Source organism: Elephantulus edwardii, unplaced genomic scaffold (genome assembly GCF_000299155.1).
Source record: "Elephantulus edwardii isolate Elephantulus edwardi_28Jun2011 unplaced genomic scaffold, EleEdw1.0 scaffold00009, whole genome shotgun sequence".
NCBI lineage: Eukaryota > Metazoa > Chordata > Mammalia > Macroscelidea > Macroscelididae > Elephantulus > Elephantulus edwardii.
Genome location: NW_006399759.1, coordinates 17,411,750 through 17,436,320, shown reverse-complemented (window position 1 = coordinate 17,436,320; position 24,571 = coordinate 17,411,750). Strand labels below are relative to the sequence as shown.

Genomic DNA, 24,571 nt, shown 5'->3' with positions numbered 1-24,571 from the left:
CATGCTGGCGAGGTTGTGGAGAAACTGGAACCCTTATTCACTGTTGGTGGGAGTGTAAAATGGTGCAACCACTGTGGAAGGCGGTATGGCGCTTCCTTAAAAAGTTTCAAACAGAAATATTATTTGGCCCAGCAATTCCACTACTGGGAATTTACCCTAAAGAAACCATAACTGCCACCCAAGCAGATATATGCACACCCATGTTTATTGCTGCTTTGTTCACAATAGCAAAGAATTGGAAACAATCCAAGTGCCCAACAACAAATGAATGGATAGAGAAGCTGTGGTATAGTCACATAATGGAATATTTCACTGTGAAATATTATACAAAATGGGTGACCCTGGAGGACATTACGCTGAGTGAAATAACTCAGTCACAAAAGGACAAATAGTGCATAGTGCCACTGTTTTAAAAAGCAGGACTGATATTGGGGTTGGGGGGGGGAAACTAAGAAAAGAAGGATAAACAATGTACAATGCATTGAAACAGATGAGGGAGAGAACTGTTGGAAAGGAATATATAATTAGCTATTATTTTCATTTCAAGAATCCGGAATAAGAGCTGCAGGTCCAGTGGAATAGGGCGGGGGTGGTGGTGGTGGTGGTGATGGTGTGTGAATAGGGAAGGACTGTATAATAATGAAATTGTGTTTTGTGTTGGTTTTTTGTGGTTTTTTTTTTTTTTTTACTTTTCCGAGAGAAAAACCAACTAGGGGGAGGGATGGACAGGGAGGAAAATGTGTAATAATGAATGAATGGAAATCCAAAGTCTCTAAAAACTTTCATTAAAATTTCAATTAAAAAAAAAGAAAGCAATAAGAAAGCTTCTCAGACTCCAAAACCTGCTGGTCACACCATTCCTGGGCACTCTGGGGTGGCTGAAGCTATGGCCAGTCCAAGGGGTTAAAGACAGGATGGAAACTGAAACAAATGTGAACACATGCAGGAATGAATGCTAGAAAGCCTCTCACTGTAAGGAAGCCCAGTCGCTGCCTGGATAGTCACAGGTGGAAACAAAGAAGAATCAAATATGCTTCCTGCTCTCAAGAGGCTTCCATCTCCAGATGTCTCTTCGAGGTGGAGGCTGGGAAGCAGACCTCCCATTTTTAAAGCACATCCTGAACCAGGTGGCAGTGGGCCAAGAATGACTTAGTGCGGTATTACGAAAGAAGAGAGTCTCGGATCAATCTGTGCACAGAATGCTGCGTGGTATTTCCGCCTTGAGCAACAGCACGTGACCGTGGACTGAAGGCCCCGAGCAGGTGCTCCCCTAACCCACCTGGCCAAAGAACCCTTGCGAAGGCAGCAGGCCGCTCTTAACATCACCCAGCATCTACGTTCCAGGAAGCACTGACGGTAAATGCTGACGTAGTGGCCTGAGGATGAATGGAGCCCCGTGGTGCACTGTACCCACCCCACGGGGACACTGAGTCCTGGAGCTTGGCCTGCCACTGCCCAGGGCTGACCCTTGCATTCTCCTGCCCGTGCCTTGGTTTCCCTCGTAATGACATGGGCATAATCCTGCCAGCCTGACAGAATGTCAGGGACAAGGACACAAGGCGAGAGTGAACAGATGCCAGGGGCCATGGGGAGATGTAAATACCAGAAGCCATCACCGTGACTCAGGATTGGCGGGCACTTACAGGCTGTCTAATAGGCCGTGTCTGCTAACGAGGGGGGGCAGATGACAGCCCCCAGAGACCACACGCTTCAATGCCACGTAAACTATTCCTGGAAAGAAACAGCCTGGCTTCCCATAAATGGCCAAGGTACAGCCCCATATCCTGGGTGGCGCACGTGATGTGGTGTGGACGTGGGAAATGGCAAGGAAAGAAGGACTAAAAACCTGTGCACAAAGAAGCCTGAGAGAACTGGCTGTGGTCCCAGGGAAAGGGAGACAAATCTCTCAGCCTCTTCTGTGACAAGTGCAACATCCACGGTTCATCCTCCACACATAGAGGAGGCCCAGAGGGCAGAGAGAACGGGACCAAGGGAGGCTGACTGGCTTCTAAGCCTGGCTCAGCCATGCAAGAGCTTTGAGCAGGTTCTCCCTCCCCGATGCAATGTCCTGTGAAATGGGCTAGTAAGAACTGCTTTAGAGGGATGCTGACAGCCCTGAATAGTAGAAATGGCTATTTGTGACTACCACCTCAATGCTGGCGACGGGACCCCACGCCGTGACACCACAAAAGACAGGTGTGAAGATCTGCTCCCATAAACAAATCTGCTCCCAAGAAAACCCCAGCAGACAGTGCTTCTCTCGAACATATGGATTTGTGATGAGTTGGAATTAGCAAGACAATCATGGTTTTAGTTTTAGGGGGATGTTATGAAGATTAAAGTTTCCCTGGGTGACACAAACAATTTCTGTTCAGCTGCTACTTAAAGGCTGAGTTCAAATCCACCCTGCAGCATTGAGGAAGAGACGTCTGGTGACTGACCTCAGCAGGACCGTGCCAGTGAAAACCCTAGCAAGCACAGATGTACTCTGGTACACATGCGGTCACCACGGGAGCTGACTCCATGGCAACAGGGATGACGATGAAACAAGACTACCCGACAAAGAATAAGAACTCAGCAAATATCACCTTCAAACAACTTCAACTTATTGACCATCACTTAATAAGATTACATCTCTCTCTCCTTTCCCTGTAAAACACACAGATGAGTCTTCCTGGCTCCTGGGCCTCACCTCCAAGGTAAATCATGTTACCATGAATTAGTTCTATTACTTTCATGTTTCCAAAGGATCAGTTCTATTTGTACCCAAACCTGTTTACAGCGGACATACTTGCTTTTGCAATTGTACAACTTGATTCCTCTGTATATAAACTAGGGAGCTCTGGTGACACAGTCCACAGGAAGCTGTGATGCTCAGCAAGGTGGTGCTCTCCTGTTAGTCTGAACCTCCCAGAGGCTCTGTGGTGAAGAGAGAGGCAATCTCTTCCCATGCGATTTACAGCCCCCAAAGACCTGCTGAAGGATCAGCTGTTCTGACTCAATGACAATGAATTTAAGCTTGAGTTTTATGTAAGCTATTAAATAGGAGTATGAAAAGAATATAATAATTGTTTACATGAAATTATGGCTAGCATTGGATCCCCTGGTTTCGACTGTGCTGTGCTACTTCCGGGGCCAATTTTCCCCAGGGATCCCCCTTCCCTGTTTTTTGGCATGTCTATCCCCCAGGTTTCTGGTTTAACAGGCCTCAATCCCCTCCCTCTGAAGCCAGGCTGGTGAAAGCCTCCCACAGTCAGGGATGAGGGAGCATAAGCAGGGGTCCTCAGCTCTCGAAGCTGGCAAGGCAATGCTGGGGCAGGGAGTACCTGAAGAGCTCCTCAGAGCGGTCCCTCTGGCCCAGGCTGGACGCAGGCCCTCTGCTCTCATGGGCGGCAGGTAGCAGTAAGGGATCACCCAGGGGTACAGCCCCGCCAAGGTCAGGGTCATCAAACAGCTTCAAGGCTGCAGAGAAGGCAGCAGCAGTGAGGTCAGAGGGCACCCTGGCTGGTCCTCTGCTCTTAAGGTTGCCAGGTGGAGACAACCTGGCCTGCTTCCTGACACAACCAGGAGAGAGAGGAAGGGATTCAGCAGAGTATAGAAAAACCAAAGAGTGAGGCCAGAATCAGGGCATAGGATGGAGAGAGAGCAGGAGGCTCAGCCAGGGTCTGTGACATCTGTCAACCTCAGTCCACCTTCCATATGCTGGCTGGAAATCTTTGATGGCTTCTGTCCAGGTGTCAGGCGCTTCCTCCATGGCTTTCGGGAGCAGGCAGCTGCTTAAGTGCTTTGTGCAAGGCACTTGAGATCCAATCCATTTGGCATCTCTTAACTCACCATGTCTTGCTGTATTCACCTTTCAACATATATTTGCAGAATCACCCATGGGGCTGCTCTGCTGGAGCAGAGGGGAGCAGACCCTGCTGGTGGGAGCCCCTGCAACTTCCAGGAGTCTGTGCTATAACCCCACAGCCCACGCCACATGCTGAATCACTCAATGCTGCCCTTGATGAAAGCTGATCCCCGTCCTCTTTACCTGGAATCGATTTCCTCAGCCTGGAACGGAGCCCTGATCTTTCAGGATCCAGCTCAAGTGTCAGCCACTCCAGTGCCACCCTGGGGAGTCTTCTAGGCTTCCTCATGTGGACACTGAGACGGGCACAGACTTATGCACCTGGCATTATGCCCTGTCTCCTCCAAGGGACAGGGAGCTCTGGTGGCCTAGTGATAAGAAGCTGTGCTGCGATACCAAAGGTTTGTGGTTCAAATCCACCAGCTGCTCTGCGGGAGAGGGATGGGTAATCTCCTTACTGATGCTGAAAACCCACTGGAGGGTCAGCTGTCGGTCAGTTCTGACTCAATGGCACATAACCAGAACAACCACCTTAAGGACCGGCCCTAGGCCTTAGTCATCTCTGTGTTTCCAGTCTTTACACAGGCCCTGGTCCTAATGGTGGGCTCCAGTGTCTGCAGATCATTGAGTGATATCAACATCCCACCCTGGGTATAGTCCTGGCTAGGGGAAAAAGAGAAAGACCCAGGAGCTCTTTGAAGCTCCAAGGCATTCAGCGTCTCTTCCACCTCTGCAGGGAATGCTCTAATGGGGTCTATGTGGACAACACAAACCTCTCAGGGTGACCCCAAAGTGTCACCAGTATGACGGTGACAAGGCCTGAGTCCATTTTCCAGACACAGTGCCTGGAGGCCCCCAGCGCCCACAATGGGCTGCAGATAAAAGGAAGCTGCTTTTATTTAAATCACAATCTCCACCTTAAAAAGTAACAGGCAACACTCTCACTGCCTGTGGGACGTTCAGCATTAATGTGGCTGTTAGTAGCCATGGAGTCGACTCTGACTCAAGGTAACCCCATGCGCAGAGCAGAACTGCCCAGGCCGGGAGCATTCCAGTGTGAGAGGCCACTGGGTGCGAACCCTCATTTTCTCCAGCAGAAAATCTCCTTAAGCTGAGTCTAAACAAGACTGAAGGAGAAGATGCCCATCCCAGCATGTATATGGTGGGTTACAAACAGGGGAGAGAGGGTCACGGAGCAGACACCAGGGCTCACGTGGCTTGACTTACGATCTCCAGGGGATAAATCCTCCTTGGGGCCTTGTGGGTAGGGCTTCCTGCTGTGGCCAAAGAGCCCCTCATCAGGGTCCACCTCCTCGTCAAAGATGGTGAGCCGGGGTGCGGGCTTGGCCTTAGGTTTGGTGGCCACTTCCACGTGTTTCTTGGGCTTCTTGGAGCTGAGAATCAGACAAAACTCAAGGTTAGCATTATTGTAGAATGAGTATGAGGATCCAAGGGGGGAAGGTGGGAGCAGAGGGGTGAGGGTGGACAGAGAGGGGGCAGTTAATCATAGAATCGCACAATTTCATGAGTGAGGGAAATGGGAAAAACAATGTATCCTAACTTTGTAAATAAACCAGTATAAAATAATAATTAAAAAAAATCCACCAACCCCCAAGGTTAGGATTTCTCACAAGAGTCCCACCAGCTTGGCCTGAGTGACTTGGTCAGGTCTACACTGGTGGCCAGCTGGACTCGGAGGGTCAGAGAGGTTCAGTGTCCCTGGAAAAGCCCAAGACAGAGCATGGAAAGGCAGGAGTAATCCAGGCTGGAGAAACTGAGGGAGTGGAACAGTGCAGAAGAGGGAAACCTGAATGAGGAGGCAAACGGACAGTGAGCAAGGGGAAAGTTTCAGTTTATATCAGGAAGGAAATGTCTAATGACCTGAAAGTGGGAGGGTCAAGATCCCAGTGACTATAGGAGACCACAGACAGGGCCAGGGTGTCCAACAGACTGGACTGGACCACCAGCTTCCCAAATGATTCCTGGCCCTGACCTCCACTCCCACCTCCAGCCCACATGGGTTTCGCGCAGTTATTGGTTCGAGAACATGCCGTCTTCCCAAAGACTGGCACGGCTGCCTCGTGTTGGCACTGCCTGGAACAGGCGCAGGGAGCCCACCCCACAGACACTCTGCCACCTGACAGGTGTGCAGGCTCGGCTTGATCCAGGCAAGAGCAGAGGCGGTCTTTGTAAATAAAATGCTCGTATTTCCTCACAGGTATCCGTTTTCACCTCGACAGGTGTCGCTAGCCTCTACTGTTCTGGTAAAACGTCTTTCAGTAATCATGTATTTGCACTTTCAGAATCCAGCAGGCAAACCCAGCCTCCTTCAGGAAATGCTTTCGGTAGCCATGACGCCCCCGCTTCGCTCTCACCAAGAAATCCTGCTGCACTCATTCAACGCCTGGCTGCTGCCGTGCTCTGGGCTGTGCATTACTGTGGAGCAGCCATGAGGGGCTCGAGGGCAGCTTTCCAGGGAGGATGCTGCGGTTGTTATTAGGTGCCCTCGAGCCGACTATGAACACCAGATGGAAACCTTGCCCCGTCCTGCAGCATCCTCAGCACCTCCGCCACGCTGAAGCCCGTTGTCAGTCACTGCACCAATCCATCTCTGAGGGTCTTCCTCTCTTTCGCTGACCCTGTACCTTTCCCACTATGATGTCTTTTTCCTAAACACTAGCCCCTCCTGTCGACATGCCCAAAGTCTATGACACAATGTGTGTGTAGGGGGGTGCTCTATTTCTAGACAGGGGTGGAGGGTAAACAGCATAACATCTGTCCATGTAAAAACCAGAGCTGTGCAATGCAAATCTATACACACCATTCACTGCAAGTTATGCCTCAAGTAAACAGAGAGAACCAAAATGTCAGGTGCCATTGATTTGGACTCCAATTCAGGGGGAGCCCAAGAGTGTCGGAGCAGAACAGGGCCCCACAGGGCTTTCTGTGGCTGGTTTACCGGAAGCAGGTCACCAGGACTTTCCTCCAACTAGTCTCTAGGTGCTCTCGAACCCCCGACCTTTCAATTTGTTGCTAAGTATGTTAATCATCTTCATCACCAAAGGACTCTGGATAGATAGGTGACTGGTAAACTTTTTAAAAAGTGACTCAATCTCTACTGCTGATGCCTAAATTAGCCATTTTAAGGTTCCTGCAAATAAGAATATGCTTTTTACAGGAATCAGTGAAATTTCCGCATGCTTGTCTGCGTGGTGGGTAGTTCCAGTGGACTTAGGTCAGCGTCTGAGTTCATGTTTACAACACAATGTGGCAAAACTGTGTTCAGAGGCTGGTTCTGCCCTAAATAATCATACAGATTAACCAGAAGTGGATAAAAATAGCAGCACAGTCAGGGGTGCTGGGCGGTAAGGGCACTGGGAGACGGCCATTCCCACGGTCTGCACTTACACGCCTCCTGGCTCCCAGCACCAGGGCCTATGAGATAGAAACCTAGAGAAGTTGGGGGTGCTTCCTGCTGGAAGGCCATGGAGCTGAGCTCATCTTCCTGCTCTGGACACAGGTCCTAGCAGAAAGATCGCTGTTAGGTCTAATCTGCCAGATGAGAAAACAGAGAGACTGAGCGTTTGTGCAAGGCCACACAGCAGACAAGAAAGGAATGTCAGTGACATGGTCCTATGCTCCTGCCCTTTCAAAACGTCCCATACCCAAGAAGGAGACACAGGATGGCAAGAGAGTAACAGAAGTCGCTGGGTGGCTCACAAGAATAAGCAGTCAGCTAGCAACTGAAAGCTGGCGGGATGAATCCACCCAGAAGTACCCTGGAAGGAAGCCCTGGAAATAAAAACGTCAGTGTTGCAAACTACACAGAGCAGATCTACTCTGTACCTGCTGGTATCCACTGGACAACTGTTTTGTTTTGTTTTAAAGAGGATAACGGGAATTATTCCATTATTGTTCTATGAAGCGAGAATGGACATTTCACAGGCAGTGTCTGAGACAGCCCCTTACAGGTGCTTTGCCGGTTAGCCACAGGATTGGTACTTGCTCTGTTCCAGGCCCAGATACAAGGTTAGGCCTCTGTTTCTGCCAAGAACATCTTCCAGAGGCTCCGCATGAGGTGCTGGGTGCAGGGTTTCCAGAAAACTTCAGCTGTGGCTCTTTATACACCTTGAAGGGTCAGGGCTCAGCTGCTATGGCCTGCTGATACAGGACTCTTCCCCCAGTGGTGGTTTTGTTTCTTTATTGATTTTTTTACTTGAAATGCATCCTCTATTGTTTTCAGAATAGCACCGCCCACAGATTATCACAGCCACAGCCCTGGAGAAATGGGTATCAAATAAAGGGCAGCACCCCCAGTGCCTGGTCAGTCAGAACTGTCCAAGATCAAGTGAATTAGAAACAAAAGGAGATTTCCAAGAAGCTGTGCTTGTGTCTGCTGTGAACTCTACTGATCAGTCAGGGTGATCCCATGATCAGGCAGGCACTGGGCCAGCTCAGGGCCCCTTAGTCCTTTGATTCCAGCAAACCCCTTCAGGTCCTGGATGTGGAGCAGTGAAGGCGAGGGGCTGGCTGAGGCCTCACAGCTCCACACCCCTGCAGTTCTCCACCATCCTGCTACAAGGCAGCCAAACACAGCATCCTAATCATCAGTGAGTCCCATGGGACAGGAGAGGGGAGGCTTCCACTGCCTTGGAACCAGAGGAGGGAGCGAGGACAGCATGATTAATGACCCCGGGGTGGGGGGGCGATGTGTGAGGTGCACAGAGATTTCAATGCTCTCCCTGCTCCTGTCTACTAGTTCTGATTGGGCAGAACACAGCTGACTCTTCCTTCTCTGAGAGTCTTCCTCCTAAAATGGATTCATGTCCTGTGTTTTTCTCTGGAGAGATGAGTTATCTTTTGTTTTCATTAACTTAAATAAAGTGAATCTGCAACACATGGGAGATACCTAGTATGGACCCATCCTCTCTGTCTCCCCTACTCTCTTCAACTCATCTCATGAGAGACAAAGAACAGACAGGAAATATGGACTTTGAAGCCCAAAGCCTCAGGTCTCGGACCTGACTGACCTATGTTTAATCTCTAGGGACTCAACAGAATACCTGGTCCCGAGAAGACAGATACTATACGAATGATGAATGGACGGATGAATGCATGGAATGGGTGATCAGATGGATTTGACAGATGGATAGACAGGGTGACAGCACATCTCTGAATGGGACTTCTTTCCACTTGTTCCCTTGGGAAGGAGCTCTGGTAGAATAGGGGTTAAGGCAGTTTGACAGCTAACTAAACATCAGTGGTTCAAACTCACCAGTCACTCTGGACGAAAATGAGGCAGTCTACTTCTATAAAGATTTACAGCTTTGCAAACTCTATGGGGCAGTCCTACTCTGTCCTTTAGGGTTGCAATGAATCTGAATTGTGGTGCTGGAGAAGAGTCTTGAACATACCATGTACTACTGCCAAGAAAAGAAATAGGTCTGTCTTGGAGAGGGTGAAACCAAGTTTCTCCTTGGAAGCTAGGATTTTGAAGCTCCACCTCACATTCTTTGCACGTTGGTCAGGAGAGACCAGTCCCTGGAGAAGGACATCATGTTCGGAAGGGTGGAGTGACAGCACAGGAGAGGAAGACCCCGGATGAACTGATACAGTAACTAGGGCAAGGGGAGTAGATGTGTCAGAGTCAGTGAGACCGGCTCAGGACAGGGCAGGCTTTAGAGCTATTGTACATAGGGTCTCTGTGAGTCTCAGGTGACTCGATGGCACATAGCAATAGCAGCAGCAGTGGGGTTTTTGTTCCCCTAAGAAGAAGGAGATGGAGTAAAAGGAGATGGGCTCCCAGCATCATTCATTCATTCATTCATTCACAAGCACCTTTCACGGTCCTGCCACTCACTGAGCCGCTCCCATGTACGAGAACTCAGATCAGGTGATAAGCGGACAGGATAAGGAAGACCTGCCTCGACTCCCAGGACCTTGGTGCTGAGCTGAGTTAGCAGACACACAACAGATCATTACTACACACACTGCGCCCAGAACACAGACAAGGGAGCTAACGCCATCCAAGCCTGAGCAGAGGAGATGCAGAGGCAGGCGTGGGAGCTGGATGAAGGGAAGAACAGTGTCTCAGATGGAAGACTGCTACCCATTCTGTGAGGGCTACTGATGGAAAGAGGTGACCTAAGGAGGGGAACCCAGATGCATATTTGGATAATAAGGAAAGAAAAACCAAATAATTACTGTTGAGTTGATTCTAACTCGTGTGTCAAAGCAGAAATGAGTTGCACAGGGTTTCCTAGACTACGACCTTTTGGAAGCAGACTGATAGTCTTTAGAGGTGCCTCTGGGTGAACGTGAACCTCCAACCTTTTGGTTGTGAGGTGGCTGTGTTACTCATCTGCACCACTCAGGGACTCCAGATGACAAGGAACTCCTCACAGGTTGAGCAGGGGTAGGCATGATGGGTCAGAGTAGCAGGGAAACCGTGAAGGGAGGGCAGGGAGCCAGAAGCAGTGGGAGATTGTCCCCAGTTCTCGAAAAGAATGCCAAGGGGCTCGACAGGGTGCAGCATCAGAGTGATGGGGAGAAGAGACCAGTGAAACATTTAGAAAGCAAAAACACACATTCAAATGCTCAAAGGAACCAGCTGGTGAAAGGAAAGAGTCTAGTATGAAACACACATTTCTGACCTCTGTTACCGGGTCAACAATTTCATGTCTGATTCGAGTCATTCTGTGTCTTAGAGCTCAATATCTTCTCCTCTCTCACAGGGCTAACACTTAAGAGCATGAAATCAAATCACACGCCTCAGCTATCACACAAGCCATGGAGCCCCCCTGCTTCCCTAGTGCCCATCTCCTAACTCCTTCTCATACCAAAAACCCACCAGGCTGTCTGCAGGGTGTACTGTCCATTTCTGTGCACCCCTGCCCACAAGTCACCCTTTGTACTGGCATAAGATCTTCGGGAGACAAAGCCCTTTCGTGACATGGTCGAATGATGTTCCCTTCTTCCATCATCTAAAGGAAGATCAGCAGTGTAGAAAGGCCAAGGGCCAGGTGGGGACATCCATATCTGACCTTTATCAACTTCACAAAGGGGAACTGTCCCCGGCAACAATATCAGTAACACAAAACCAATTCCCATGAGGTCAGTATGTCCCTTACACTTCCATACCTCTTTCTACTCATGTCAACACCAACCTTACAGTTTTCCTAGGTCCAAAATCTGATGCAATAGCTCACAGACTATACAGAGTAGTACTGGGGAAATAAAAAGGTTATAATCTAGGTTAGTAGCAGAATACAGTCAGAATAGCTGCTAAAATGTGTCCACAGGCATCTCAGTCATGAGCCTCTAGGGTTTGGGGTAGTTACAAAGTTCTCAGTCCTGCCGATATTCACTCTTCCCCTCCTCTGCTCCAGTTGTCTAACAAACTTGAGCAAAGGCTCTTAGCTCTAGTTCTGTCCATGGGGGCAGTAGTCCCAAGGTTAGCCCCATCTTATATTGGCTCTCTGTTTAGACTATAGCTGCCGCTGCAGTAGTTTCTGGACCCAAAGGATATGCTACATTCTCTTCTTTGCTAGCAGGGAAGATCTTCCTTTTGCTGAATTTAATGGTGAGACTGGCCAATCCCTTCATGGACTGGTGAGACTAGCCAATCCCCTTGTGGATAGGCCAACACACCCTATTCGCATATTCCCTCCCATTAACATGGCAAAGTGTGGCGAGGGCTAGGAAAGTCATTTTGAACAAACCCTGAACTCCACAACCAGAGCATGTGCAAGAAGAGCACTGCAGCTCCTGACTCACGGGAGGAGGAACCGGGTCTCTGATGGTTCAGCACAGCACAGGCCGTGCAGGTTGTCTGAGGCAGGGTGGGGATCCCCGGGCAGGCACAGGTGTGCATAAGAATGCCCGGGTACTGCACATGTGTACGATCACGCATGGATAGACACCGCCTTCCTGCTGTGTCTGCCTGATGGAAGACAGATGTCCAGATCAGGCCGTGCTCTGCAGCAGATGTGGCGGCTGACAGCTCTGACAGAACAAGGAGCAGCCGTGTCTCAGTGGACTGGTCAATTCTGGTGACAGTGAATGACACACAAGAGCATCTTGCTCTCTGCTCGCCCAGGGGGTAATGTTCTAAGATGCAATGCTCACTGTGAGAAACCACTGATGGGCACTAGCTGACCAGCGACTGATGTACTGGGTAACTCAGGCACCCTTCTCATACGTGGCCAGTGTGGCTCCACCTCAACAGAGGACAATGACATCCTTTTGAAGCCAAAAAAAAAACCAACCAGGACAATGGGACTGTTAGTATCAAAGCCAGGATGGTGTTAACCAAATAGGAAAACAACCTTGTTTTCTAATAATAGGACATTCTTGTTTCAATGCCAGTTATTTCTCATTTTCCAATCCCAAATTTCATTTTTGTTTTTGTTTTTCTTTAATTAAAGAAAACTGTCAGAGTGGGTATAGATTCTTGGGTGAGACAAAAGGTTTGTACCTGACTTCTCACCTAAAGGTTTGAATCAGCCATGGGAACCATGGACGAAAACCCTGGAAGCTCATAAGGATTACAGCCAAGAAGCCCCAGAAAGCATTTCTACTCTGTAACAAGTGGGGTTGCCCCGAGTTTGAATCAACTCGACAGTAACAAATCTCTGGTTTTTAAAAAAAAATTATTATTCTTAAAACAAGGTAGCTGTAAATGGACTTGTGATACTCATTCTGGGACAAAGCTAATTTGCAGCTTCACCAGGCAAGAGGGTTTCAACGGTGAATCGACTAACAGAACTGTCATTGCAATCAACAAGAAGTGTTCACCATGAGTACAGCTCACCTCTGAAGCTCTGGGGGCTTCAGAGAAGGCTGAGCAGAGTTGGAGAGCAGTGCCCTGGCAGAGAAGACAGCCCTGCATGAGTGGCAAGGTGTGAGAAGTGTGGCGTAAGCCAAATGCTCCGAGAGTGTGCAGTGGGTGTGCACAGAGGGAAGAAGAGGGCCTGGCAGTGAAGTCAGGCCCAGGCCCAGGCAGGTTCTGGCCATGTGCTGTGGAAGGAGCCCAGGAAGGGGTGCAAGATGACCCCAAGTGAGACACGGAACCTCACTGAGGATGCCCCTTACCTGTTACAAGGAAACAAGAAGGAAACTGAAATAGAAATGCAGATTCACCAGAAGCTACAAGCTGTAGGTAAGTTGGCATAAAGGTGGCTGTGACGGCAAGTTGCCCCTTGATGGTGCCTTGTGCTGTACTCAGTGCCAAAAGCTTCACTCTGGGCCCAAAAAAGGATACAAGCTAGGCTAGGTAGCCACCACATACACCCATCATGCGACGTGTTCCCCAAAGAGTCACATACCAAACATCTGATCCTCAGCTATGATACTTCAGGCCACCGGGTCCCACTCTGAGAAGCCAGGGCTTCAGCAAGCAGCCTTCTTAGCTTGTGAGTGTCAATAATGCTCTTTCTATACATGAGGAATCCCCCTAACCACCATCAAACCAGCTCAGTCTTGGCCACAGGGATTTGCTGACTCATTGTTTTAAAGCAGGTGCCCAATCCTGATACCACTCAAAGCACTTCAACCAGGCCCACAGGCTGCCATGACTAGGAGGGGCTCGCTTCCAGCGGAGAAGCCATCATCAATGACACCAGAAAAGGGGGGCGAAGAGCTGTGGAAAGTCTATACCTTCACACAAGTGGAGTCACAGTCTTGAGGGCAGAAAAAAAATCTTAGAGTTAGGGGACTTGAGTTCATGTTCTGATTGCTCCTTACCGTGGTCTTAGCACATTTCTAACAATGAAGAGGCTGAATCTGACCTTGGGATCTCTTCTAGTTCAGGGCTCCACAATTCTAAGACTGTTCTGACATTGAGGTTGCCATAGAAAATTCCAAGGCTGAAAAAATAGTAGAAACAGTCTCCCTAGATTCTTTCCCTTAAGTAGCCAAGCAACCATGTTAATCCTAACAGGGACTCAGCCAAGAAAGCACCGTGCTCCCAGGGTTGAGGCTGGGGGCAGAGGGCAGCTTGTACCGCCAGAGGGGAGGGCTCATTGCAAAGCCTGAGGGGTGCCCAGTGGGCCTGGCAGTGCTGTGTGCATTTTTGACAGACACGTGCACCACAGGAAATGGATAGGCTGCCTTTTACATTTTAATTATTGTTGAAACACCAAAGACCACCTTAGAGCAAAATATATTTGAAATGGTAACATTTTTTAAAATTTTTTATTATTATTTTTTGTGCATGTACCATCAAATCAGATCTGACTGATACAGGAGGAAATTGTCCCTCCTTCTCCGGCAGAGCATCTGGTGGATTTGAACCGTGTACCTCTGGGATTACAGTACAGCTTCTTGCCATTAGGCCACCAGAGCTCCCCGAAATGGTAACATTTTAAAGGCATAAGCACTGGCAAGGTATCAGGATGCTAACCAAAGGGTCAGAAGTTTGAATCTGCTGGTGGCTCCTTGGGAGAAAGATGGGCAGTCACCTCTCATGATGATGTACAGCTGGGCTGAGCTTTATTCCCGCTCTTTGGGGATTCCCAAGAAAGGCTGTCCTCAGGCAGGCCCCTCCTTTCCTATGCTCCCCTCCTCACATCTTCAGCTCCCCTCTTCTCTCTGCCCTCAGGTAGAGTTCCTGAGAAGGAGAATGTGGTATCAAAGGTTTTCCAAATGGCTTTTCTATCCCCTGCTACTGTGAGACTCTGGCCTTCTAAAGCTCAGCTAGTTAATCAGAACATGGATTTTATATCTAATTAGGGAACACTCCTTCTAACAGACTGTAAAACTGAGAGTGTCTAAATCTGTCCCGAGGCCAGTGTTGACTGGATGTACTAAATGGGACCCTACTCAGGTGGTTAATTTGAAGCAATATAGGATACCTGATGGCTGGAAGGAACTTAGTGCTTTGATTAAATATTGGCTAAAGGATGTGCAATCTTCTCCCGTGCGATTTACTGCCTCTGAAAACCTGCTGGAGAGTCAGCTATGGGTCGGTTCCGACACACAACAACAAAGGCTGGAGTGAAGCAGGCCCAAATCACTACCCTAAGTTCCCTTGGGGGGTGTGGTCTATGGAGTTGGGGGTGTGGTCTATGGAGTTGGGGACTCTCTGGGGCTCTCCCTGTGTGCCTTCTTGAAATAGCTTTCTGGCCTGAGCCAGCTGCCTCAACCCTGCCTGATGTCACCGACAGCTGTCGGAGCTGGGGGGGGCCTTCCAGCAAATTGCCAAACTCAAAAGAACACAGACAGGAGGTTTTGGGTGGGGAGGAGGAAGAGGAACAGAAAATTATAAAACCGATGGAGTGGTTTAACAGAATGAACTTTTGGGGCTTTTTTTGGCCTCTGCCTTTTCGTGGTTAATTTGGTACTGATTTTTGTGATGCTCAGAATTCTAAACAAAACTGTGAACTTATTCATCCCAGGTGAGTGGGCTTATTTCTGGATTCCGCCACCCACAAGGCTTTAATCAAGTTTGGCTTCTGGAACTTCTAAAACTTAACCCCATATCCAAATCCCTTTGGGTCCCCAGGCTCTGCCCAGAACTGGACTGGAGGGTCTGAGATTCTGTATTTCTAACAAAAGCCAGGGTAATGTGGAATTCCAGCCTGCTGTGCCTGGGTATCAAGGAGAAGGCAAGTGAGCCGAGGCTTATGTTACAACATTAGCCCATGAAAAGGAGTCCTGGTGGTGCAATTGTTAAGCACTTGGGGGCTACGTGAAAAGTCAGCAGTTCAAATCTACCAGCCACAAACTGAGAGAAAGATGTGGCAATCAGCTTCTGAAAGGCTGGAGACTGTATCACCTACAGGGTCACTGCAAGTCAGAACTGACTGGACCACGATGAGTCTGCTTTGGTGCTGATGTCCATGAGAGACTACAATGATGTTTAGTGAGAAACACCCAAAGGGCTTGAGGGACACCTCAGCGGGTGGGTGTGAGGACAGGATGGCCCCAGAGGGCCCTCCTCATGGTTATCACTGGGGGACTGCGTTTCTAAACCTTCAGTTAGCAAACCCTGGGGCACCTGGCAGTGTGCTAGGACACTTAAAAATGCAGAGCTATTTTAAGTAAAGGAAAGCAAATTTTACAGGAATAATTACGATAAAACGCAGTATTCCAAGAAACATCCGGTTTCTCAACTTCAAGCCTTGGCATCAGCTCCTGGGTGTTCACTCTCTCTACTCGACCCGCAGAGACCTGAGCAAAAGGCCAGCCCTCCAGGAAGGCTCTTTCACGCTCAGGCAATGGCCAGTCTGTCCTGCAGTAGACAGGATGGGGGAGGCGGTCCCCTGTGTATCAGGAAAGCAAGCAGGGGAGGGATGTGATGGAGCCAGGCCTGTGCGTGGCAGGGGAACTCTGACAGACAAGGGTGTTCTGTTTCTATTGTGTAGGTTTATTTCTCTCTAACTGAGCAAGTAAAACCAGAGACACAGCACCTACCCTCCCCTCACCCCACACTGACATGCAGCAACTCAAGGGACCTGAACTTGGGGTGTGCATTGGGTGGAAAAGCTCAATAGAATAAAAAGGTCTCTTTCTGAAAAAGTTTCTCAAGTTATTGGCTAGAACAGCAATGCTCTACCAAAGTACAACACACACAGGAAAGAGGGAGCTCTGGGGGCCTAGTGCTAAGGAGTTGTGATGCCAACTCAAAAGTGCACAGTCGAATCCATCAGCTGCTCCAGAGGAGAAAGATGGGCAATCTCCTCCCACGTGATTATCTGCCTCTGAAAACCCACTGGAAGGTTAGTTATGGGTCAGTTCTGACTTAATGGAACGCTACAACAACACAAGAAAGGAGGGGTCCGGTTATGCCAGTTACAGCACATCAGCCTGAAGGACTGACTGGCAGAGAACGAGAATTCAGACGTACATTTACCCATTTACGGATTTGGAAAAACCCACTGTAGTAAATGGTGGTGGTGGCAGGAAGGCAAATTAAGGACCAACACAAACAACAACATGGCATTTTCAAATAAACCACCAACATTCAAATGAGTATATATTCTTAGGGGAAAGACTTTCATCTGCATTTTAAATTTTTCTACAAAAACCAGATATTTCTTCAAATATAATTAAAACTGCTTCTGGCAGAGTCTTTCCAGCAGAAGACAGAACTAGGAAGGTAGAACTTCATTTTACACAGAACCTTGAAGTCTCTCAGATAGGAAGTTAAATAGGAAAACTATGTGCAACATGGAAAATCGATCAGGACAGAGAATGCTGAGTGGAAATGTTAAGTGGAAAAGCAGGATGTGAAAAGGCATGTACACTCTACAATTATGGGGCAGGCAGAGACAAAACCCCAGCAACTAAGGGGAGCACAGTCCCGGGCTGGGCCTGGCGAGGGCTTTTTCTATCTCCACACACTCTCTAATGTTGCAGTAATACCATCTTTTCAGGAATCCAAAGCATGATTAAAAGACAAAGAAAAGCCAGCCACTGGCAGGCAGCTTTGTGCTGGCGACTCCCACCGTGCCATGCAGGTCCACGAAAGAGCAACAGCACCCCTCTGTGGTCGCAACAGAGAAGGACCAGGTCCTGTTCACCCAGAACCAGGCCTAAGATCGCCACGGAAGTGGCGAGCGTGCAGGGCTGGGAAACCAGACCTGAAGAACAGAGCAGGATGGAGACAAACGTGCATACAAAATATTTATGAAAGTCAACAGCCATGGACAGGATGTTCCGCACTAAAGGGTGGTTAGGCAAGACTGCAGGATTAGGCAAGACTCATCCAAGAGTCAAAACAAGCACATCTGGGTGTTCCCGAAGAGGTTGAAGGGAACCCCACTTTAAAACACTGCTCTGCCACATATAAGGGTCTGGCCATGGCCTTGCTCCATGTTGTCCTGGATGTTATCATCCGTGAAATGGGGATAATCCCACCTCCCGTCCCACCTCCCAGACTGCTGAAACAAATGCCAACCAGAAAGTAGTCTTTACTAGGACATGACACACAGTATGATTTTTACTGGCAGTCCTAACAGAAAAGATTCAGAAACACCATCTTACAAGAGAATATGAGACCACACAAGCAAGGGCTAAATCTGGTCCTAATGAGCTCTCAAAAGAGATCAGTTGTGACTGTTGAGGGAGGTGACGGCACTGACATATGTTTCTTATCACACTGGCTTCTGATATTTCTCTGTGGGTGCAAAACTGGTCTAGTGTAGGGATTAAGTAAAGGTCTCTGGAGGTCAGAGGAGGAGAGGGACAGGGAGGGAGATGGTCCCTGGCTGGCAGACACCCCCCTGGTAATCTGTACTGGTCACTTCTGTTAGGTGCCATTCAGTCAGCTATGACCCAGAGTGATCCCCGGAACAAGAGATTTGAACCTTGCCCTATCCTGCCCTGTACTGGAATAAATAGGAAATTCAAGGCAGCATTTGCCAATCCCAAAGAGGTTTTCCTACCCAAAAAAGGAGCCGCTTTTGCTGAGCATGTCCCTCAGCCAAAGGTTGGCGCAAACCACCACAGCCCATCTCGGTTTGGCACCAGATGTGGTTACTCAGAACAGAGCTTGAGTTCAAACAAAGCCTTATCCTTACCAAAACAAAGCCTGCAGGGTTGGGCACTGTTGGTAAGAGAGGACTGTTACCAGCAGGCCTGCTCCCCACATAACCCTGCCAGCCAGACTGCCCCTGCCACATGGCTGCTGACCTCGTCCAGGATAAGCCTGGGCACATGGAGCTGGCAGGGTCTGAAAGCAGGCACCCCGCATGCCCAGGACCTGCAGACCCTCTGCACCTGCCCCACTGTTGCCTGGCTGAGATGCCATCGGGCTCAGAGGGCCTGATCAGGAAGGTGACACCATCCCTTCATGCTGTATCCCATGACAGCCAGGCCTGCCCCACATCTCCATTCTCCACTGTACGCACTCTCTCACACAAGTGAGAGTGGGCAGGGTTTTGCAGAGCCTCGAGATGATGTTTTTCATGCTGAGTTCCATTTAACAGGACCACAGTCTGATTCCTAATCAGTTCCGGCTTCTTTAACAGACCCTTTGAGGAGGCCTCATTCCCTGCTGACTGAACAGTTCAATAAACTTCTAAGGTGCCCAAATAATGACAATGTGCAGAATGTCATCTCTGGTCTAGGGCGTGATCCTACAGAGGCAGTGGGGTAGGAGGAGAATGTTAACTAATTGCTAACAGAGTGATGACATGTTTTGTATATTGTTATGTGCCATTGAGTTGATTCGACGCATAGCGACCCTATGTACAACAGCTCTGAACCCTGCTCTATTTTGTGCCTATTTCATCATCTCTCACACACCTGCCCCCCTTACCCTAGTCACTGAGTCAATCCATCACAGCCAGGGTCTTCCTCTTTTGAGCTATCCCCCCACAATTCCAGGCATGATGTCCCTCTCAAGAACTGGTCCCTCCTGGCAACATGCCCCAGAGTATGTCAGACAGTGCTTCAAAATCCTTGCCTCCAAGGAGCAGCCTGGTTTCATCCTCTCCAGGACAGACATTAGCAGTCCATGGTATATTCAATACTCTTCTTCACCATTATAATGCAAAGGCATTGATTCTTCTTCTATCATCCTTAGTGTGTGTGTATATATAAATATAACTCTATATAATGTCTCTCTATATATATATTATATATAACTATTTATGTAACAATATATATGCAACTATATATATACACATATATAACTACATATATACCTATATCTAGAACTATATCTATATCTCTATCTGTATCTCTCTTTCTATACACACACACACACACACACACACACACACACACACAAACATACATCCATATAATGGAGCTCTGGTGGCCCAGTGGCAAGAATATGAACCATCACTCTGTTTTCCGTGATAACAGAGTAAGGTAAGGGGAAGGTAACAAGTCAGCGCAAGAGAGGAAAGCCCTCAACAAGATGGACTGACAAGTGACTGCAACAAGGGGCTCGAGGTGTGGCGGAGATAGTGACAATGGTGCCCGTTCCTGATCTGTTCACAGGCTGTCTATGAGTTGTGACTGACTTGAGAGTCCCTAACCATGTTCCCTGAAGAAATGCGGCACAAACTGCAGGGACTCAGGCTAATAAGGAGCAGTGCCAGGACTTGCACCCACCCCAGTTAGCTCCCCAGGACAGGATCTGAAACTTGGCTCCAATCCCAGTGGCCCTGTGTCCCAGCTGTCTAGCTTCAGGAGGTATTTGGCTCTTTGGCCTACAGTTTCTTCAATCTGTAAAATGGGACACTTAAGAGCTACTTGCAAAGACATCCAGTGTGTGGTATACAGTATGTAAAGGGCCAAGTACAAGACTTGAAACACACTAGTTCCCACTTTGTTCTTTGCAAGTTTGGACAAAAAAAAGCACACCAAACAACAACAACAAAAAAACCCGAGAAGGATATAGCTGAATCTGCCTGGCTTCCCTTCAGGGAAGTTACCTCCTTCTGGGCAAGCTGGAGGGGCCTTGGGGCTGCTGTGTGGCTCTCTGGTCCCCTCATCTGTGCTGAGCCCTTCTTCCAGCTCAGCACAGGGTTGACCACATATATAGGAGCAGCTCTCTGATTTGGCTACGGGCAAAATGGGAAAAGAGACAGAAACCATTGAGGCCACAGCTGCTGGCCTGTTCTTCCCTGGGTGTGTGTGTGTGTGCGTGTAGTGGGATGTGGCCCACTGGCTGGGGCAGCCAGGACTCACTCTACCTTTCTGCTTTACACACGGATGGCATCTTCTGGGTCCCATGCAATTCACAGAAGCATAACTACTGCCCTATAGTGAGGCAAGGCTGAGACAACACCCCTGCTTTACAGACAGTGGGGACGCCCCGCATGGCACCAACGGTTACACCCTGGCTGCTCACTGACAGGTAAGGAGCTGGAGTCCACCCTGAGGTGCTAAGTGAAAAATGGCTGGTAATTTACTTCTATAATGTGACAGCCACTGACAATCTTACAAAGCATAGTTCTATTCTGACAGACATGGGGCTGCCCCGTGTCAGAAATGACTGAACACTAACTGGTTAAGTTTGGGTTTTGCAGAGAGTGAAATTAGACCCCCCACAGAGCTCATGTCACTCTGCTGCAGGGCAAAGCTAGGGAGAGGCCACGCCTTCTCCTGCTGCTTGCTGGGTCCTGGCAGCCTGGGATGCATGCTGTCATGCAGGGTGGCTCTGAAAGCACCCTGCAGAATCAACAGGGACTCCCTATGACCCAGGTGGGGAAGGCAAGACATGGCCCAAGCAGAGGGTAAGCAGGGACATTCCCTGTAAGCACGCAAGCCTGAATGCCCAGAACTGTGGAGCAGGGACTGTGGACACAGGAGCTTTCTCAAACGGCAGGGAGGCAGGGAGGAAGGAACATGCTCCAGGGGGCAGCCTTGATCAGGGAGACCTACCGCATGATTCCCAGAGGGTCCAGTGCCACTTCCTCCTCTTCCTCTTCTTCCTCTTCCAAGGGTTTTCCAGCATCCTTGCTCTTTAGGTCCAGGGTCAGCAGATCCTCTCCTGTCACTCCATCCTGCTGCCCAAAGAAATCAAAATTCTCCCCATCATCAGCATCCAGGACAGAGATCTCTCTGTTGCTGAGATCCATGCTCCCTGTGGACCTGGTGCCTGTGGAGGAAGACAAAAGAGAGCGGGCTTAACATCAGAGGACAGAGAGGCCCCTGTGCGGGGGTGTCCGGAGCTGAGGACTGTTCCTAGGACCACACTTGCTGACGAGTCAGGGAGGAAGGCTGGGTGCGTGGGAGCTGGTAACTGTTCTCAAGGTCTCAGAGGGTTCAAGGGCACCACAGAGGCTGTGGACAGTGGTTTCAGAAGGGTGGCCGGGGCAAGACAAAGGTGGACAGAGCTTCTGCTGAGGCTCTGAGTCTGTATGTGAGGCAGGGATGGCAGAACCTGCCACCACTAAGCTGATGGGAGGATAAAGTAGGCCATGTACTGAGTGATTCAAAGAGAATCAACATTTCCAGAAAGAGTTTACACTCTCTTTGGGCATGTTCGCCATTCTAGCCATGCATGGAGATTTGCTCCAAAGGTTTGGGCACTTAGATTGTATGGACTTGATTAAGGCACAATGTGAGGGCATAGAAGATTCCAGAAGTAGCTGTGATTGCTCCATTTCAAACTGGCTCTGACTAGCATTTCTCACAGCATGGTCCACAGGTGGTGCCCACGGTGCAGCAAGCAGAGAAAGGGAGAGCGAGTGCTTAGCTACTCAGGACAAGTGTCACAATTTCTCCTGAGCGACAGTGCTTATCAAAGTACCAGACTCTGAGAAACTGAGCATGGACACTACAGACCTTCTTCAACGGCGGCTTGAGGGGTGCAGTTTTAGACAATTTGTTCATCCTCATCCCTAACAGTTATTGACACACAGGAGAGTCAGTGAGAGTCAGACCTTGTCAGGGCTTGAGGGAGAGGGGGATTGTATAACAATGAAAGAATTTCTTTTCTTTTCAAAGAGAAAAAACGAACTGGGGAGAGGAGTGGGCAGGGAGGAAAATGTGCAACAATGAAAAAATGGGGAAAAATTAAATGGAAAGAATAAGCTGTAAAACCATGTTGCATTAAAAATCATTATTAATAATAAAAAACCCCACTTGTTCTTTTTTTTGTGGGGGGGACTTTTTATGTTTTTCACCTTTGACACTGCTACCACTTTTCTACCATTTATTTTAGTTAAAAGATATTTACATTTCCCTTCTCTTACAGGCTTCCACCTCTACAGGTTTGAGCTTTCAAAAGTTTTCCTGCCAAGTGTAATTATCTGAGAATGTACTGGCCACTGAAAGCCTGAGAGCTTAGACCATGTAGCAGAACCGAGAAAAAAGAGCTGGGAACCTACTGCCAAGGTAACCATCCGTTTAATTCACTGGACAGCACAGTCCACTGCGGCACACATGGGGAACCAGGAGCTGGTATCAACACAGTAGCAACTGGTGGCAGAAACTTTACCACGTTGTAGACTCTGTTCTAAGGCCTTTAACTTTATTAGCTCATTTATTTTTTTATAACAACCCCTGATGAGTACATACTAACATTTTCCCCAATTTACAGATGGAAAAAATAAAAAAGAAGAGACTGGGATACAGACTAGAAGAAAAGCTCAGGGTCCTCCATTACTGGGAAAAGTGGGTTAGGCTGAATCAATGCAGTGTGCACCTTTGCCTGAAGGCTGGGCATGAGGTGTCCCCGAGAGCCAGGCCACCAGCATTCTGTAGATACTGTGCATGATGGAGTGGGAGTGAGGAGACAAAGGAATCAGAAGTAAAGGAGGGAGCTCTGAGGGATGGGGAGAAGATGGAGAATAACCTCTGTGGGTACCTCATCTGGCACCCAGCTAGTCAGTTCCTCAAGGGCCAAGTCTCCCCTGCCCACCACCCAGATCGTAGGCCTCTGTAAGGCTAGTCCATCTCAGCGTCCTGATCTGAAACTTCTGAACCACAGGGGGCAGCCACAGACCCTCCCTGACTGAGCCTGACTCCACGCTGAAGAGGACAGGGGCACAGGGGACAGGGCAGAAGGTACCTAAGAATTCTAGCAGCTCCGGGCTGCTTGCCAACTCGGCATCCTTGGAGACACAGCGCAGAATCTCATCAAACAAGACTCTCCTTTCCTGGATGTCAGACTCCCCAACAAACAAGACCTTTCTGGGCAGAGCAGGGATGCCGGCCAGGGAGTATCGGCTGCTCAGTTTCTGGTAGAACTCCTCAATCTCGCTGTACTTTTTAGAGACCTGGAATGAAAGAGACAGGTGATTTCTTGAGAAGAGTAAAAGGGATAGTGCTTTGTTCTCGCTCCTACCAGAGATCCAAACAAGTCAAGACGGAAATGTCCAAATCCAGTTCTGCGAAGTTGATTCAAACTCATGGCGAGCACGTGTTAGACAACAGACCTGCTCCGTGGCGTTTTCTCAGCTCGGATATTCACAGGGAGTCCCTGGAGGGTCAGCTTAAACTCAACTCACTGTCATGAGCTGGAATCAACTTATTGAGGACCCTCCAGCGGGTTTTCTGAGGCTGCAAATCACATAGGAGGAGGCTGCCTATCTTTCTCCACAGAGCATCCAGTGGGTTCCAACTGCCCAAGAAGTGCTATTTACGGGTTAGCAGTGCAACTCCCTCAGGATTATGCCACTAGGTGGTTGTTAATGTACCTTCGAGTCCGAACTGACCCAGAGCTGACCGTCCAGGGTTTTCAGAAGCAGTGAATCACACAGGACTTTCTCTCAGGTGAATTCAAACTACATACCTTCACATTAGCAATGCAGTTTCTTTCCTGGTGGCCTAGTGGTAAGAAAGCACACTACACCTTGGAAGGGACGTGATTCAAATCTCCCTGGGAGAAAAATGGGCAATCTCCTTCTGTGCAATTTACTGCCTCTGAAAACCCACTGGATAGTCAGCTATGGGTCACTTCTGGCAGTACAAACCAAGAAGAAGCGGCCACTATGCAACCAGGCACAAGGAGCTAAACACTGAGATTAATGGTTCAAATCCACTTGGGCTGCCTCAGAAGAAATGTTTGATGATTTACTTTAGAAAGATCAAAACCACTGAAAATATCCTGACAGGAATGGAGCTGCCGTAACTACTTTTGGGATTTTTAAATCTATGTGCAAACAGTGCATCAGACTCTCCTTCTATGGTGCTGTGGAGTGGCTTCAAACTGCCAGTCTTCTTTGTATTAGCAGTTGATGAGAAAACATTTGCTTCACCCAGGGGCCCCAAGAGAGCCAGGCTATTGGAGAGTGCTCCCCAGGACAATGGCCAGGT

General features: G+C 48.8%; 1 protein-coding gene across 1 annotated transcript in view; it reads right to left on the bottom strand.

The window, feature by feature from the left end:
- The window catches only part of HS1BP3 (HCLS1 binding protein 3), a 46,750-nt gene that overhangs the window by 7,756 nt on the left and 14,423 nt on the right, over window positions 1-24,571 (bottom strand). The window contains exons 3-6 of the mRNA XM_006880645.1: window positions 23,325-23,532; window positions 21,191-21,407; window positions 5,078-5,244; window positions 3,327-3,462 (exon numbers count right to left, since the gene is read on the bottom strand). Coding sequence (XP_006880707.1) covers window positions 3,327-3,462; window positions 5,078-5,244; window positions 21,191-21,407; window positions 23,325-23,532 — 728 coding nt within the window. The remainder of the gene's footprint in view (window positions 1-3,326; window positions 3,463-5,077; window positions 5,245-21,190; window positions 21,408-23,324; window positions 23,533-24,571) is intronic.